This window comes from Abramis brama, assembly GCF_963993115.1.
Source record: "Abramis brama genome assembly, chromosome: 14".
NCBI classification, from domain to species: domain Eukaryota; kingdom Metazoa; phylum Chordata; class Actinopteri; order Cypriniformes; family Leuciscidae; genus Abramis; species Abramis brama.
Window position 1 is genome coordinate 32,668,260 of NC_139976.1, and position 18,425 is coordinate 32,686,684.

General features: G+C 35.3%; 1 protein-coding gene across 2 annotated transcripts in view; it reads right to left on the reverse strand.

Annotated features, from left to right (window-relative positions):
- Positions 1-6,475: 6,475 nt before the first annotated feature.
- LOC311096507 (cGMP-dependent protein kinase 1-like) overlaps positions 6,476-18,425 on the reverse strand; it is a gene marked incomplete at its 3' end in the record, with an annotated part of 154,287 nt that continues 142,337 nt past the window's right edge. For both annotated transcript variants that reach the window (XM_084135707.1, XM_084135706.1), the window contains exons 8-9: positions 14,920-14,985; positions 6,476-6,713 (exon numbers count right to left, since the gene is read on the reverse strand). In XM_084135707.1, the coding sequence (XP_083991833.1) occupies positions 6,635-6,713; positions 14,920-14,985 (145 nt within the window). The remainder of the gene's footprint in view (positions 6,714-14,919; positions 14,986-18,425) is intronic.

Here is an 18,425-nt window from a genome sequence, read left to right on the forward strand (position 1 = left end):
GGACTTTACTTTTCCAGTGCTCGGTACATGATTGAAGCGTTTGGGCCGTTAACGACAGAGCCGCCGACACACACACACACACATACACGGAACGGAGAGCGCGCCGCTGGGCCGTTAACGACAGAGTCGCCGACACACACACACACACACACACATACACGTAAAGGAGAGCGCGCCGCTGGGCCGTTAATGACAGAGCGCGCCGACACACACACACACACACACACGGAACACAGAGCGCGGCGCACACACGGAGCGGAAAAGACCCGCTCATGAAAGCTGCGCGAGAATGAAACCTAATCGCCGAACACGGAGAGGCGGGACGGCATATTTCGGTCTTTTCAATAGCAGCCACAACAGGAAATCATTAAAACGAGGCAAAAAAAAAAAAAGTGCTGCGTTAATTGCGTTATTTTTTTTTAACGCGTTAAACATTTCAAATTAATCGCAAAGATTAACGCGTTAATTCCCCCAGCCCTAATATATATATATATATATATATATATATATATATATGTATTTATTATTGTAATATCTGTATAAAGATAAAAATATATGCACTTTTTTTAATTAATCTTTTCTTGGTCTAGAATAAATCTGATAAAAAATGAAAACACTCCTTACATGTCAATATTGGTCTGTAGCCAATTACTATTCAGTAATATGTATCACATAACCACTGTGCAGGGTCTCCTCTGCTGCTACATATAGAGGCTGTTTATGTCAGGTGATTCCCAAGAAAAAGGACATGCTAGCAAGAGGGACATGAGACAGCTGCCTCGGCATGTCCAGCCCAAACACAGAAAACACGAATGAATGTTGTTCTAATATGTTCGCTTCGCTAATATACCGCTATTGTATATTTAACAATTTTTTTTTTTTTTACCCCTGTGCGATGAACAAAAAAGACCTGTGCTGTGTGTATACAGGGCCTTTAGTATTTGTTGACTGATGGCATGAGGCCAATGTGTCCACCTTATTGCAGAGGACAGAACATAGTGTACTCGTTTTTCTGTTCCAACATGGCGTGAAATGACATCTGCCTTATCGGTGTTCTCAGCATGGCAAAGGAAGCTAAACAAACATGGAGCAACTTTTGGGGTAACCTCAGATCAGAATGTCAAACTATTTGCCAGACAAGTCTTTGAGTCCAAGTCTGAAGTCTTCTGTCACAAGTCCAAGTCAGTAACAATTTTGCATACTGCAGGTTATTTTTGTGAACCCTGTAGCAGGACAGTTCTTTTAACATACACTGGTCTGGGATCAGATTTTTTTTTTTTTTTGGAAAATAGTGTGTTCACCAAGGCTGCATTTATTTGATCAGACATATAATAAAACAGTTTTTATATTTTAAATGTCATTTTTTCCTGTGATGCAAAGCTGAATTTTCAGCATCATTACTCCAGTCTTCAGTGTCACATGATCCTTCAGAAATCATTCCAATATGTTGATTTACTGCTAGAAACATTTCTGTGATACACTTTTTTGGGGGATCAAATACTTATTTCAGGATTTTTACTTATACTTACATACTTATTCTTATTTTCTGGATTTTTTGGTTGATATTCTGTTTCTATCCGTTAAAATAAACCTACCATAAAATTATAGACCCTTCAATTCTTTGTAAGTGGGCAAACTTATAAAATCAGCAGGGGATCAAATAATTATTTCCCCCACTGTATATATGAAAAAAATATTAATAATGATTTCAAATTCGTGTTTTCCATTAGCCAAGGAAACAAAGTCCCATCCCAAAACTCCACCATTGAAAAATGTATTATTATTATTATTATTATTATTATTAATGTTTAAATAATTATGAATAATATCATACAAATGCAAATATTGTAAATAATAATAATAAATATCATTATTAAAAATTACAATAATTTTCTATTATATTACCACTTACCAAAAATCGGTATGACAGTGTTTTATGTGCTTGTGTTTGATTCTTGCACATTTCTCACATATATGACTCTGAAATATCAACAACAACAAAATTTAGATAAATATATTAGCGATGCAACAATGAATAATTGTTTTGGACTGCACTACCAAACCCTATTAAAAGCAGGAAAAAAAAAAAGCACTATTTCTGAAATATCCAAATGTACCAATTGGAAAAAAGGACAGTCTGCGGAAGCAGAAGTATGAAGCACACTTACACACACGCAAATTTATCCAAAGGCCAGTATCCTAGTAACTAATGAATGTAATGTAATTCTCTTGAGTGATAGAGGTTGTTTAGACACTTGCTATTGTGAGCACAGTGCATTTCATTAACACAACTTCATAGCACTCTGTGTATTCACCACTCGAGACGCCTGATGCTCTAGTGAAGACAGTGGTGCTGAATACACACGCCACCATGGCAACTAGACCAGTGCGTGTTCATCAGCGCACGTGACCGTGAAGAACAATGGTTATGACCGTTCGAGATGTTGGTGTCACTGCAGGTGCCATCCTTCCTTCAAGCTCACTGCTCGTTTCACTGACCTAAATGACCTTGGATGTCAACATCAGAGCGCTGTCTAATGTCAGTGTTTGGACTGAGCAGTTGTCACATCTCTGACAATATGGGCCAGATTTACTAACAGCTTTCGCCAGGGCAAACCCTCTTTTGCCGTTAAAAAACTACTGTCACGATTAATCCTCTGGTGCTCTACGCGTGACGGTCAAAAATTATGAATTTCTTTTTTTCTTTTTTTTTGTCAATGAAATGAATGTGCTATATTTTAGTTTCATAATGTTTTTTATTTAATATTTTTGGCGGCTTTTTTTATACTAAATTATATATACGCTGTATTTATAATCCATTTATTCACTTTTTGAGCATCGACCTGAAAACTTAAAAGTTTCAAGTTAAATTGTTGTAAATCTTGAATGTTTTAGAACATTAGAGAGTTTGACCTTATTTCAAAGACGACACTTGGCAGATTATTGCTGAAGTCAAAAAAGTTTATAAAAGTGAACTTAAAGTAACAGAATTTTATGTGTATTGTTATGAAAAATTAACAAAAATACTATTTTAAATTTTTATATGCATATATATATATATATATATATTCAAAATCATGTTTTACTCTAAACCTGCAAGAAAATCAAAACAATAAATCTAAGTTGTGTTCCAAACTTGAGCTTGATATCTCAAAAAAAAATAGCTTACAGTAAGATTTGTAGTCTCCCATTAAAGGTGAACTAAGTAACTTTTTTTACCTTAACTGAACAGCTTCGGAGTCATTGGAATGGTTATATTACTTATTTCGGGTTGAATGGTGGTCGTTTCACACCCCCCTGGTGTCCGTGAGTGGAAAATACACACTTGCAACTTTGAGCCGGCGGGTCGCCGGCCGCCGCGTCAGGAAGTCTCGCGTGATATCAGGTCTCGCGATGTAAACAATTGCTTTACAGCCAAAAGAAATCTGCTAAAATGCTGTCATTATTGCGCTCCCTCACGCTGTCCGAACCCGAATGAAGAAGACGTTTTAAAGAATGTCCCATCTGCTTTGATGTCGTTGATCTATAGCCTCTGGTGTCTGAGAATCGCCAACGAGTTTTTACAACAGTGTTGTCAAATATCTATTCCGAAGCTGTGGGGGGAGCTCTAGAGAGAAACCTGCGAGCAAAAAGCGAGAATACAGCGAAGAAATCCCGAAGCTACTGAGTGCTGCTTTAATTTCCAATGAGAGACGGTCATTTTTGACCGCTAGGAGCACAAGTGTGACTATTTTTACAGGACCTTTTCGAATCATGTCCATGATTTTTTTTTTTCTGTTCACATAGCAATTTTCGTACCATTCCAATGAAGTAAAAAAAAAAAAAAAAGTAAAATTGTTCGAAGAGCACACGCAATGAAAATTTTCTGATAAAAAGACGTGGACTGTTATTTTTGCAGCTGACCTTGTTGCATATCCATTTTTAGGAGTTTGGCTTTCAGATGTAAAATTTATGGGAGGAGAGTATTTTAATCACGCAATGTGATTTACTAAGTTTGCTGTAGTTAAGTTACTGGTATATGTGCCATTAATGACCGTCTGCGCACGAAGGTACCTCACGAAACTTTGCCTGTGTTGTTCGTGTTGCCCGCACCTGATTATCATCGGCTCTGCTTGTTTGCAGCCCTAAGCTAATTTGCGCTGCTCTTGGATTGAGTTGGTCATAATGGAAATTAGCTGTGTCAGTGTTCTTTAATTTGCACATTGTCAGTACATCACCTGCGGAACTTTCCACTTCCATCTGTGTTTTTATGGGATTGTGGTCACATGCTAATTTGCCCCGTATATTAAAACTGGCCCTATGTTGCTGTTTGACTCTCATGAACAAAGGAACATTGTGATTCATCATCTACAGCAGACGACTGGAAGCAGGAATCACTGTGTGTTGAGTCACAGATCCAGCTGTGTTGGACCAACAGCAGCATATGCACTGAGCAAACATGAGTTTATCTGTCAGCTGGGAAACGTTCATTCAGTTGGGCCACTTACAGCGCCCCATTATGCTTTTTCAGATTTTATAAATTGCACATTTCATTGATGCAGAGATGAGTAAGTGTATTTTGCAAAACATTGGCAACTGCTTTTTATCAGTTAGTTTGAAGCAGCATCACAATTGATTTGTTACATAGGGACTACTGAACAGATTACGTTTATTCTAAAGTGCAAAGTATTGACAATCATCATTGGGTAATCAAAACTTATTTTTGATTTCATTTTCATCCTTCACGTCCACTTGAACATTTGGGCCAAATCCAGGAAATACAGTCCGTATGCAAGCTTGTTTGCACCACAGAATAAAACATTTTAAAAGATAATCGTGACTTTTTATCTCACAATTGCGAGTTATAAAAAGTCAGAATTGCGTGATATTAAGTTGCAATTGCATGTTATAACTTTTTTCTCACAATTACGACTTTATATTACGCAATTCTGACTTTATAACATGCAATTGCAAGTTTATATCTCACAAGTCTGACACATTTTCTCAGAATTGTGAGATATAAACTCGCAATTTTGAGTTATAAATTCCAATTCTAAGGAAAAAAAGACAGAACTCACAATTCTGACTTTATAACACACAATTGCGACTTTAAATCTTGCATTTCTGACTTTATATCTCCCAAAATCTTGCATTTCTGACTTTATATCTCCCAATTGCATGTTATAAAGTCAGAATTGCAAGATATAAACATGCAAAAGATTTTGAGTTTATATCTCACAATTCTGACTTTATAACTCACAATTGTGACTTTATATCACGCAATTCTGAGTCATAATTGTGAGATAAAAGGTCACAATTACCTTTTTTATTTTTCATTCTGTGGCGGAAACAAGCTTCCATAAATACATCATGTAAGTAGACAAGTGGTCAAGTGCAAAGACAGCAAGTGTGGGCATTGGGACAGGCCCAATTGTCAGGAAAACTACAACATGAGCAGTTTTGGAACAAGATTAGGGGATTAAAGGATGGCAGATTTTTCATTTTCTGATAAACTAATCCTTTACAAACAAAATTGACTGACTACAGCTACTGGCTAATGTTTGTCTTATAATGCAGCACTTCTATCTCAACTCGTCCTCATATCTGGGCTTTTAACATGCATCCTCTTCATTAAACACACATATATTTACAGCTAGAGCTAATCAACAATATGTAGCTATATTATTTTATGCATATTGAAACCACCCTCTCATATTTGCACAAATTACTTGCATTTAATTATACTGTCCAATCTACCATATGTTGTTATGCAGACAAAGGGTGCAGTGGGCACACACCTTATAACAATGTAACACTAATTAATTATGATCAGATATAACACATGCATTGTTGAACCGTGTTTATAGTGCATCATGTAACTTAAAAACAATGAGTACATCATTGAAATCGGATATTGTATGTCTAGGTATGGCCACATGAGGGCGCTCTTAGATCGGTTAGTGAGTGTTGACCCTCTGCTTTAATGCACATTTTGAGCCAGATATGATTATAACGAACGATAGAACGATAGATAGATAGATAGACCGATAGATAGACCGATAGATAGATAGATAGATAGATAGATAGATAGATAGATAGATAGATAGATAGATAGATAGATAGATAGATAGACAGACAGACAGACAGACAGACAGACAGACAGACAGACAGACAGACAGACATGTTTTACATGCAATTCAAGTTTATCTGAGCAAGAAAGCTCCACATGGCAAAACCTCTAATGCATTTGATGATATTGGGTTACTCATTCCTGAAAGCCTGTCTAGCTCAGATAATTATCGCCACAAGGAGGTCATGGACGCGGCCAGACATGCAAATCAAATGAAAGACACAGGCCAATTCATTTCTGCCTTGTATGGATCTTCATACACCACATCGGACTCATTACAGATTAGATTAATTTATATCACAGACAAAGGTGTTTTTATAAAGGGAGTGTGTTGTCTTTGTGTGTAGTTTTTTTCAACATTTTTTTGTCATTATGAGGTATAGAGTGTAGATTGAGTTGGAACAACATTTAAATCACGTTAGCATAATGCAGACTTTCTAAATGCACTGGCCTTGAATGAATCACATTGGATCACAGAGCTCCATATGGTCTGAATACATTATCAGAAGATGATGAGTTTCAGACTTACTTTGCTTTGGTGCCAGCATCATCATAGCCTTTGTTTGAGACGTCGTCCAGGCCTCCGATCAAGTGTTTGAAAGAACTGCAAACATGAACAAAATATCAAACGATTACTTTTACACACACACACACACACACACACACACACACGCACGCACTATTGATCAAAAATTGCATTTTACACAAAAACTTTTTACAACATGCATGGTTAAATCTGTTAAAATCTGATTAGCTGACTTTATGTAACTTCAAGAAGTTGAGCTACACAAGTTTTTATTACTCTGTCTGGAAGTAAAGGTACTGAATTGAGTCAAAATGGTTTTATGAAATAATTTTGTTTTATGAATGAGGCCCAATGAACAGTATTAAAAAGCAAAATGTCAACACTAATTTTCCACTTTTTTCTTTCTTTTCCATATAGCCTAGCGGGGTGATACTATTTTTCAATTAATAGTACTTTGTTTTTGAGTGTGAACCCTGGTGAAAATGAATATGCTAAGTATACGTGCAGCCAGACTGATTCAGTATACTTCAAGTGTGTTAATGATTAGTTAACTTGAAGTGTGCTATTTTGGAACAACTCATTTTGTACTTAGTATATTTTAGTTATAATTAAATTGTAGTAAAGCATAACTTTAAGTGTATTTAGTGTACTTTTGTGTGCTAAATTGGAACTTGGACTAATTACATGCTTGATTAGTGATATTAAAATGTACTTTATTTGTGTTACAATTACATTACAAATTCATAACGAGTGTCTTCGAAACATACAAGCAATATACCATAAGTGTATTATTTTGAGTAAAAAGTAAATGCTCAGTAATACCTTTGGCTTATTCCAAATACTTCAAATTGCACACTTTTTTTTAATTTTTTTGTTAGTATATTTGCAATGCACTATTGAAAAAGGGAATATATTTCAACTACAATAAAGTATACTTTTTTATCCACTGGGGAATCACAGCTGAATTCCTGATTTATGCAACAGTTATGCCCTATTTCAGATTAACTTGCCCCTGAACATGAGTCACAATATTGACACAACTGATTCAAGTCAAGTCAAGACATGGTCAGGGTTATGTAATTCAAGTCAAGTCAAGTCACCTATATTTTTTATAGCGCTTTAATACAGATTGTTTCAAAGTGATCAACAGGGAAATAATGATTCAATGATGCTATCAGAATTCAATTTGGATGCAAAGCAACTCTAAAAAGAAAAAGAAACAAAGAGTCATTGTTCAGCTGAAGACAGTTCAGTGTTGATTCAGTTGATTCTGCTGTAAAGATCATCAGTTATTAAAGCAGCACTCAGTAGCTTCGGGATTTCTTCGCTGTATTCTCGCTTTTTGCTCGCAGGTTTTTCTCTAGAGCTTCAGAATAGATATTTGACAACACTGTTGTAAAAACTCGTTGGCGATTCTCAGACACCAGAGGCTATAGTAGATCAACGACATCAAAGCAGATGGGACATTCTTTAAAACGTCTTCTTCATTCGGGTTCGGACAGCGTGAGGGAGCGCAATAATGACAGCATTTTAGCAGATTTCTTTTGGCCGTAAAGCAATTGTTTACATCGCGAGACCTGATATCACGCGAGACTTCCTGACGCGGCGGCCGGCGGCCCGCCGGCTCAAAGTTGCAAGTGCGTATTTTCCGCTCACGGGCACCAGGGGGGTGCGAAACGACCACCATTCAACCCGAAATAAGTAATATAACCATTCCAATGACTCCGAAGCTGTTCAGTTAAGGTAAAAAAAGTTACTTAGTTCACCTTTAAATGAGTTCATTTCATTTATATAGCGGCTTTGCAGAAAACAGTTATGTCATCATCCAGCTCAGTTCAGTTCTCATTCAAAATTATCAGTACAGTCAGATATTGTTGAAAAATCAAAGATATATGATTTCAAAACACACTGAAATTTCATTATGTAGAATAATGATGTTTAATTTGAAGCTTTCAAATGAAATTTTCAAAAACATAATTATAAAAACAGGATTTTGCCAAGGCTGTTGAGTCTAATCTCTGCCAAACAGACATGGTAGGGTTTTTTTCTTTTCGGTCCACCAAGGCATACTCAGTAGAAAAACAAACTAGATTTTCTTTTCTTTTTTTCTAATGTCACTCATGTTTACTTTTAATAGTTTATTCATCATATATACATCTAATGTCATAGCTTGCCAGGGGTTAAAATTATATGTCACACCTTAGCCAGATGCAAAAAAAAAGTACTTTTTCCCCCCAGACTTATTAAATCAGAGAAATGTTTTTATACATCTTGCTACATCATAAGAGATTTAGACATGAGACGGAGCCAGTAAGTGTTCATTACTACAGCTGAGGGCTTCAAGATGTGACTCATCCACCAGAGAAATCTCACATTATCTCATATTTTGTTAGAACTCTGATGAAACATTGAAACTAAAAGGGAAAACAATATTTTATGGTTCAGAGCTGAAATGTAGGATTAATCGCTAGCTTTAAACCCTAATGGCATCGTTTCGTTTGATGTAACCATGATTTATACAGTCTTTTAAGTCTTGGCAGCAGAGGTCGGGCAGGACACCAGTAACCCGAGCCATAATAATGATTTGATGGACATTTAAAGTGTAAATGACTTTATATCACTGCACTGTTGACCCCATTCCATGATGTAGGCTATTCTTAGCACAGTCCCAAGTGAAGCCCCAGAATCAGTTGCAGAAAAGTTTTGCGGGTGTGAATCCATGAATGTCACTCACACTTATATGTCAAGCATTAAAATGCTATTTAAAGATCTTTGAGTTCTTCAGATCTTAAAGATGAAGTCTATAATTTCTGCTTCAGTCACAGAACCAAATGTAACTGCATACATAACGCTTCAATACAAACATTTAGTGGGTCCATGACAAATAAGTCCAAAATCTATTGTGAAACCATATCACAAATCTATTTTTTAAAATATAATATTATATAAGCTGATTTGGTGACGCTTTACTACTAGGTCTCATTTGTTAACATTAGGTTATGCATTAACTAACATGAACTAACAATGAGCAATACACTGTCAGAGCATGTGTTACCCGTCATTAATGTTAGTTGATAAAAATGTTCATGTTCATGTTAGTTGACATTGCATTAACTAATGTTAACAGATTCAAATTTTGATCTTAAAAGTGTTTTAGTAAATGTTGAGATTAATATTAACAAAGATCAATAAATGATGTACACTCTAAAAAACGCTTCGTTGGCTGAACAACCATTACTTATAAAAGTAATTAGATTAAACACAAAAAACGTAGTATTCATAACTTTTCAACCTCTACTTAACATATATAGTGTGTGTAACACAAAAATATAAGTTACCAGGTGAAATTAAATGTATGCATAAATAAAATGAAAAAACACAAGTCAAATCAACTACTATAACAACTGCGTCAAAATTAAGTAAATCTAGCATAACATTTTAAGTAACTATACGAGCCACGTGATATGCAATTTCCCGTGATGCCTTTCCAGCCAAAAAATTGGAGCAATTTTTGAAAAGCACATGAAGATGGTGAAAAGGTAAGCTTAACTTTCTATAAACTTAGTAAAATATTAGATTTTGACGTTTTAACATTAATAGGCTAAACACTTGTTTATTGTGTTAGTGGCTGAAGATTTTCTGAAACGCAACGTGATGAAGACACTGAAAAGAGGTAAGCTTAACTTTTTTCACTTAAGGTAGGCTACACTCGTTTATTGCATTTTTGGTCAAGAAATTAACTTTTAAACTGAATTTCAGAATTGCTATGAATTTTCAACAAGAAACGTGTTACTTACGAATACTTATGAAAACGTTTGTAGACGTTGATGTAGCCTATGAAATGAGTGACTGTGTGCGAGTATTCAAAAACATAGGCTATAGGCTATATTTTATTTGAATTATTAAGCGAGTGAGCTTCCATCGAATGTAGGGATAAGTGTTTATAGTACACGGTATTTATTGTTTATTTCGTGGGATATGACCATGCATCGCATTGGCACGTATGCATTAAGATTGCATTAAGATGACTATTCAGACGGCGTTATTGGGAGGCTCGCTCTCCCGCACGGAGAAATTCGTACTTTACATTAACGAGTTGTCACGTAGCTTATACTTCAGTATTTTTTAAGTAAATGTAGTTGTCATTTATTATATATGCATAAGTTGTTCTTTGCATGTTTACATATTCCCATATTCTCTATGGATCGCGGGAAATGGTGGCGGCCTGTGGCCTTGCGCTGGTTACTTTTGGTAACGTTAACGTACTGTATAAATATTAAATTCGAAAACACATTGGCTACAGCTCCATATGTGTGCACTATTTATCATTAAAAAATGGCGATCTTGATTCAAGCACAATATTATTCCTAAATGACAACGACGACTGTCTATTAAACCTTCGAAATTATTATCAAAATAAGTAAATGCAAATAAAGATTGTAGATCTATTACATTGTTAGGCTATTCCAGTAGTTACTGTTAAAATGTTTTCAATGAGATTCGTTCAAAACCTCTGGACAAAAGTCTTCATTAATTAACTTATAGTTATTTATATTTTATATATATATATATATATATATATATATATATATATATATATATATATATATATATATATTAATCAATATTATTGAATAGACTCATTTTTTATATTTATAGGCATTTAATAATGGACTAATTTGTAACATTTAATTATTATTTTTTTATTTTTAGATAGATTTTTGATCAACAGACAAAATAATAATTATATAGATATAGATATACACACACACACACACACACACACACACACACACACACACACACAACCAGTACGATTTTTTTAATGTTTATAAAAGAAGTTCCATCTGTTCGCAAGGCTTAATTTATTTGATCCAAAATACAGCAAAAACTGTAATATTGTGAATTTCTTTTACAATTTAAAGTAACTGTTTTCTATTTGAATATATTTTAAGATGCAATTTAAAAGTTTAGGGTCAGTTAGATTTTTTTTTTTTTTTTTTTTTTTTAAGAAACAAAATGAATACTTTTATTCAGCAAGTATGCACTATACTTACATTATAGAAATTCTATACATTTCTTTCTAATTTTGTGATTCAATACAATGTATTTTCAATGCAATGTATTTTTCGCGACAATCTGAACAATAGCAGGTGATGTTGCAAGTAAATGCAGATTTGCTGGGTTTTTTTGTGTTTTTTAAGGATACTCGTGGGAACGAAGAGGAACTGGAACAGCTCACATTGAGGATCATCATGAAAGGTGGCTCAACAGAAAATCTTTTAAGTGTTGCAAAGGGTGAAAAAGTGACTTGTTGTAAGTGAACTTCCATTTGTCAATTTGCCATATGTTGTTGTATATTTCATGATGTGTGGTTTCAGGCTTTGCAGCCTGTGGCAAAAAAAATAAAGTGAAATGCTTTATTGTGTGTGATTTGCATGTTTTATTTATTTTAAGACATTGAAAGCAGTGCAGTAAGCAGACCAATAGCTGAAGATCTAAAATAAGTTAAAAATGTTAAGTAAAAATGTTAATTCATTTAATTGTCTTATTTTTATTTATAAATGATCTTAAATGTTAAGTTAACACAACTAAGATTTATTTTGATCTCACATGGCCTGCACTGTGTTGGATTTACTTAAAATGTATATGTGTTGGATTTACTTAAAATGTATATGCACCATTTTTGCATCACACTTTTTAAGTAATCCCAACTTGGAATAATTTTACTTAAAATTAACAAGAAAACCTTTGTTATACGTACTTATATTTTTAAGTAAAGAATGTTGCATGAACTCAAATATTTAAGTACATATAACAAAGGTTTTCTTATTAACTTTAAGTAAAATTATTACAAGTTGGGATTACTTAAAAAGTATGATGCAAAAATGGTGCATATATATTTTAAGTAAATCCAACACATCATTTTTTAGAGTGTAGAATTATTGTTCATTGTTAGTTCATGTTGACTAATGTAGTTAACTAATGTTAACAAAAGGAGCATTTTTTTACTTTATCAAAATTTTAGTTCATAAATTAAAAAACAAGTTCATCATAAAATAGTTGTATATAAGAATGCCATTTTTATGTATTTTATCAATGTATTTAATGTATATTTATTATTTAATGTGTGATTAAACCTGGAAAATAATAGTATTTTAATGAGCATTACCATAAACCCTCTGATTAATGATAAGACTGAGGTAATTCAACTTCCTAAAAAATAATTTGTGCCTTTGAAAATTAGAAGTTGAACAGTTATTTTTAGAACACAAAAAGGAGCGGCTGTTAACCCTCAAAGACCCGAATATAGAAAAAATATTTTTAACATTTTAGTATGTTTTTAAGGAAATGTTGTAATATTGCAACGCTAGGCCTGTTGGGTTGTAGAATTTCTGTCTGAACAAACATACACTAATAATCACACAATATTAGCCATATTTTTAAGAAAAAAATATTTATTGTAAAAAATATGTCCAGATTGTATTTACAAAACCTGATGAACTGAATGAAAACTATGGCATTAATGTGATTTAGCTCTGTTCATAGCAATACTCAATTATGATACTTCCAAAGCCAGTTCTTGTCCTCCGAGAAGCAGAGGTGGACATTGAACTTGCTGGAAAGTGTGTTGGTGTAGCCTTTACCACAGTGTCTGCAGCGTCCTCTATTTTGCTCATATCTTCTGACACAGACTTTTGGAAATACTCCAGTGGTGTATGAAGGTAGACGGCATAATTAGTGACACCCTGACCTGAAAAATCCGGATTTTAACAGCCAGCGATACCTGTCGCAGGGCATGGCCTGTGTTCTCGAACGACTTGATTTTGTTGGCATGATGTCCACGTAATCATCAGATGGGTGGTCACTGGGCTTTCCTTTCCCAGTTCACAGGCATCTCCACATTCCTCTTCATCAGAATCCATTTCAAAATCACTGTTCCCATATTGGATGGCACCAATGACATCATACACTTTTTACATAATAGTCTTTCCTGGCTGGTGGCATTCTGAAAAAAAAAAAAAATAATAATAATTTAAAAAAAACCCATTGTTTCTATTAGTATTTATTTCACATGAAATAAGTGAGAAGTGAAATTTATCCATGTAATGTGCAAGGTGCACAGAAACATTTTGCTACCCCTTTCACCCAGTGTTGTAAAATTACAACACTGACATTACAAGCTCAAAATCTAATATATTTAAAGCATTCAACAGTGCCTTAATATCTGCATGATCTAGACATATTAATCACATAAAAAAATGTTGTGCATTTTACTTACTTGAATGTTGATTTATTCAGTCCAGTAAAACAAGATGATGTGCTTCAAGGCAAGTATGCAGGTTGTGTGAGTTCATGGCCAAGTGAACAGGCCTATCCACAAAATATTCCATCCAATAGCATTCCACGGCTGAACATTAGGACCTATTAGTTGTGTTAATGGGTCTTTTCAGGAAGAAAAACATCTGCAGGTTTATTTTAGTAGAGCTAAAATTGATGTAGTAATATTACAACAGTGGGTATATTGTTTAGTTTTTGACCATAAACCATAACTAAATCTGTCCAGTTAGTTTGTACATTTCTTTCTGCCAACAGAAACAGCTCCTCTCTGCTCATAACACTATGAAATTTTGAAATTCTAAAATTCCTATGGAGAAAATGAATGGTACAAATACTTCTGGATTCCAATCAACTAAAAATCATGAGCATGACTGTTGCGCTCTAATCCTACAGGGAATCATCTGCATGAAACAGTGGTTAAAATCACAGGTCAGCTAGCACACAATATGAAGAGTCTCTTAATGAGCATTACCATAACGCTCATTAAGAGGACTGAGATAATGTGCAGAGATTTCCTGCAGCGAGAGTAAAATGCGGTTTGCGTGAGGGGTTGCTTATTTTATCTCTTCCTCAGACTGAAGGAAAATCAAAGTCTCTGTCTACAGGGATAAGAGGAGGTTTCGTGAGTCCCGCTGTGCAGATAGGCATTGTGTCCCGCACTGTTCTGCCACACGCTGTGCCACTCAAATGAGGACAGAGTTTGTTTCCTGACAGTCAGATGTCTAACGAGAAGATTTCGCTCCCTGAAGTTAACTAGCGTAAACTAGCCCGAACTTGCCGTGGTGAAAGTCGTGAGAGGTCATACGAAATTAGCGGCGGTAATTTATTGAGCACACAGTGGAAAATATGAAAGTCTAATCAAATTTCACAGCATCAGCGCACACACACACACACACACACACACACACACACACACACACACACACACACACACACAACTCACTCTCTGTCGATGACGAGGCAGGTGACAGCTTCAGCGGAGACGACATTAGCCGTCCTGATGTCTTCTCTGCGGAGACACAAACAATTTATGTCAATCATACACAACCAGAATCTACAACGTATTTTATTTATTTTTTTCATTATTGAACCACATGATATTATTTAGTTTTTCTCAAACGCGTTGGCACATTTTTCAAAACAGTCCTTATATTCTCTAAACTGTAAGTTCAAATGTTCATATTTTTTTTCTACTTTTTTGTTGATGCTGACTGCTTTCTACACTGAGCTTTTTAGATACAGACTTCAACAATAGGTACAAATTTCGAGGGAAAAGTCAATACTGTAGTACATAAAAATAATATTTTTAATTATACAGTACTTTTTTTGTAGAAATATACATGTAATATTACATGTAAACTACAAATTAACAGTTGCTTGTTCATTTTTACAAACTTTATTTTTTCTTCCTTTAACATTCTTACATATCTTCCTATCGGTCTTCCACGACAAGCAACTGCAAATGTTCAGTTCACATTTAACACATTTCTACAAAAAATAAATGTATTGTATACAAATGTATTTATACAGTCCTGCTGTAGCTGCTGCTCTTTAGAGTTGTGACGTTCCTCCATGCTCAAGAATGGCAATGATTGTGCCATGGATAAACTCAATTTACTGTGCTTCCAAACTTGATTGGTAAGATTGTGATTCCTATTTCATTACACTAAAGCACTGTAGCATGTTTGTAACTGCTCAGCATGTGAAAAAATTATTCTGTTTCAGAAAAATTAGCATCCACAGAACACTGACTTCCTAATCAGTGGCAAAATGAAACAAAGTTAATCATCAGCCACTGTTATAGCTCATTTTTCACCGCATGACACAGTGCAACCCAAACATTCGTCGCTGTAAGGTTTCTCATAACACAAACACACACGGCACACAGCAGTTTCTGTGGCATCATTCAGCATGGTTGCCCTCTGTGTCACTAGAGTCTTCTTCACTGCAGTCTGACAAACATTCACAGGAAGTCAAGTCTATGTCTAAAGGAAAGATGAAGGCATAGACTGTCCTCTTTGTGGCCCTCTGTACTGAGCTGAACTTCAACACAGCCCTGTGTGTGTGTGTCTGTGTGTGTGTGACTGGTTTTGTTCCCACATGGATAGTAATATCAGTACATTTTGACCTTTTGGGGACATATTTTTCGGTCCCCTTGAGGTAAACCGCTTATAAATCTAAAACTGCAATTTGTACAGTATAAAAATCATTATCTCTGTGGGAAGTCCCATAAAACATGGAAACCATGTGTGTGTGTGTCTCTGAACAGCTGCACAATGCCAATCCACAATCACCAAATGGGAATGCTGATTGCCTTCACACACAAATAGAAAGTGCCTCTAAACTCATTGGAAAACATGCCTGTGGCGATATTTCTGCAAAATGATATCACGTTGCCTCTTGCATGTTTCGTGACACTTTCAAAGTGAAACGTCCAGTGAGTGGCAATAAAAGCATGTTCAGATTTATTCGAAACCTGAATGCGGCAGTATTTTATTACATTGGTTGTTGTACATATCACGGCGGTTCAGAAACGAAATGTCTTGTGATTGACACTAAACGGTTAATGCTCTATCGTGTTTGAAAAACACATTTGCTTAAACTACCATGCCATTTTAGCTTGCTTCTACAAGATTTTGACATATTTTATTGTGACTCGTGTTTCACGGGATTCATACCTGAATGATCCACATCGCAAGTTCAGTGCTGTAACAGGTGACCTACCAAGCAAGTTTACTATGTTAGAAAAGCCATAAATATGGAGCTGGTTATGTGCAAATCTCAAAATGTATTAGTTTACAAATCATGAACTATGGTACAAGTGTTTTGAGGTCATAAAGTATTGTTCATGGAACCTCATGAAAAAAGTCTTTATTAAACAATGATTTGCTCCTGTAACCATAATTAAAAAATAAATGAATGTTGTTGGTGTTTTACTACCACTAGTGTAGATTGTATGTATAGGTAGTTGGGTACACTTTTGGAGTTCTGCAAAAATTTTGATAGAGGCATGTTTTTTTTTTTTTTTAATGAGCCATAGGTTGCTTCATATTATTTTAAATCAAATTAGTCTGTGAAAACATTCCCAGTAGTGCAATATTATATTTATTAACTCGTATTTTATATTTTTATGACTTATGACACTAAAGCAAGCTATTATTGCTCATGCTTTTTGAACAAATTTTAACTAACCCCTATATAGGTAATAAATGTTGTGGTGCAACTCACCCTGTTTGTGCTAAGGACACAAATCATAACACAAATCGTGCGGCTTGTTAAACTCCATAGCAACTGCAACACATGAAAACCACTCAGAGCTCCATAACAATTCCCTGACAACCACCCACAACCCCTTGCATTGTGGCAGAGTTTTAAACAGGGAAGCACCACTCAAACAAACTGCAAAAATAGTGTTGCACCTTTACAATTACATTGATTGTTCTTCAGATAACTGATTTGTTCAGCAACATTAAAAGGACATCAACAAAACCAGCTGCAGACAGCAGACCACTTATGTACAATTATCATAAATGGCCCATAAATTGCCTGCCACATACACACAGTCATGGAGTGTGACAAAAGTACACACATTTAAAATTATAATTAACATTTTTATGATGGATTTTCATATTTTAAGTCTAAGGGACAGATTTACTAACTGCTTGCGCAAAAAAAAAAAAAAAAAAAAAAACTGTCAGGATTTATTAGCAGTGCATGGACAGGGTTGGACAGGGCATGGACAGGGCATGGACAGGGTTATTTTTGCATTTTGCATATTGCATATGCATTTATAGGAGTTTCCCTTTAAGACGCAAAATTTATGGGAGGAGAGTATTTAGATGAATCTTGCAAGGTGATTTACTAATGTTTGCGCTAGTCAATTTACTGGTATTTGCGGCATGTTTTAACACCCAAAAAAAGCATGTCTTAAACTGGACGCTAATTAGCGCTGCTCTTGGTAGATTGCGTTGGTCATTATGGAAATGATCCGGCTGCGTCTGTGTTCCTTAATTTTCAAGTCGTCAGTAGATCACGCGCAGAACTCTCATCTGCGCTTTTTTGGTTTTGCGCTCTCACGCTAATTTGCCCTGTTTAGTAAATCTGGCCATAAAACTCTTGGGGCCCTATCTTACACCCGGCGCAATGCAGCGCCAAGCGCGACGCAAGTGTTTTTTGCTAGTTTCAGTCCGACGCAGTTATCATTTTCACGTCCTGCGCTACGTTGTTTAAATAGCAAATGCATTTGCGCCCATTTGTGCGCCCATGGGCGTGCTAGTCTGAAAACGAGGTGTGTTCTGGCACATAGCAATTTCTGTTTTGAGGCAACAGAAAGAGACTGCTTTTTTAAAATATTTTTTTCGTTATTTAAAGAGCGTGTTAGTAATGTGCGCCTATAGGCGGGTCCACAACACGCATACACTCTGCTTATTAAACGCACAGGAACGCACA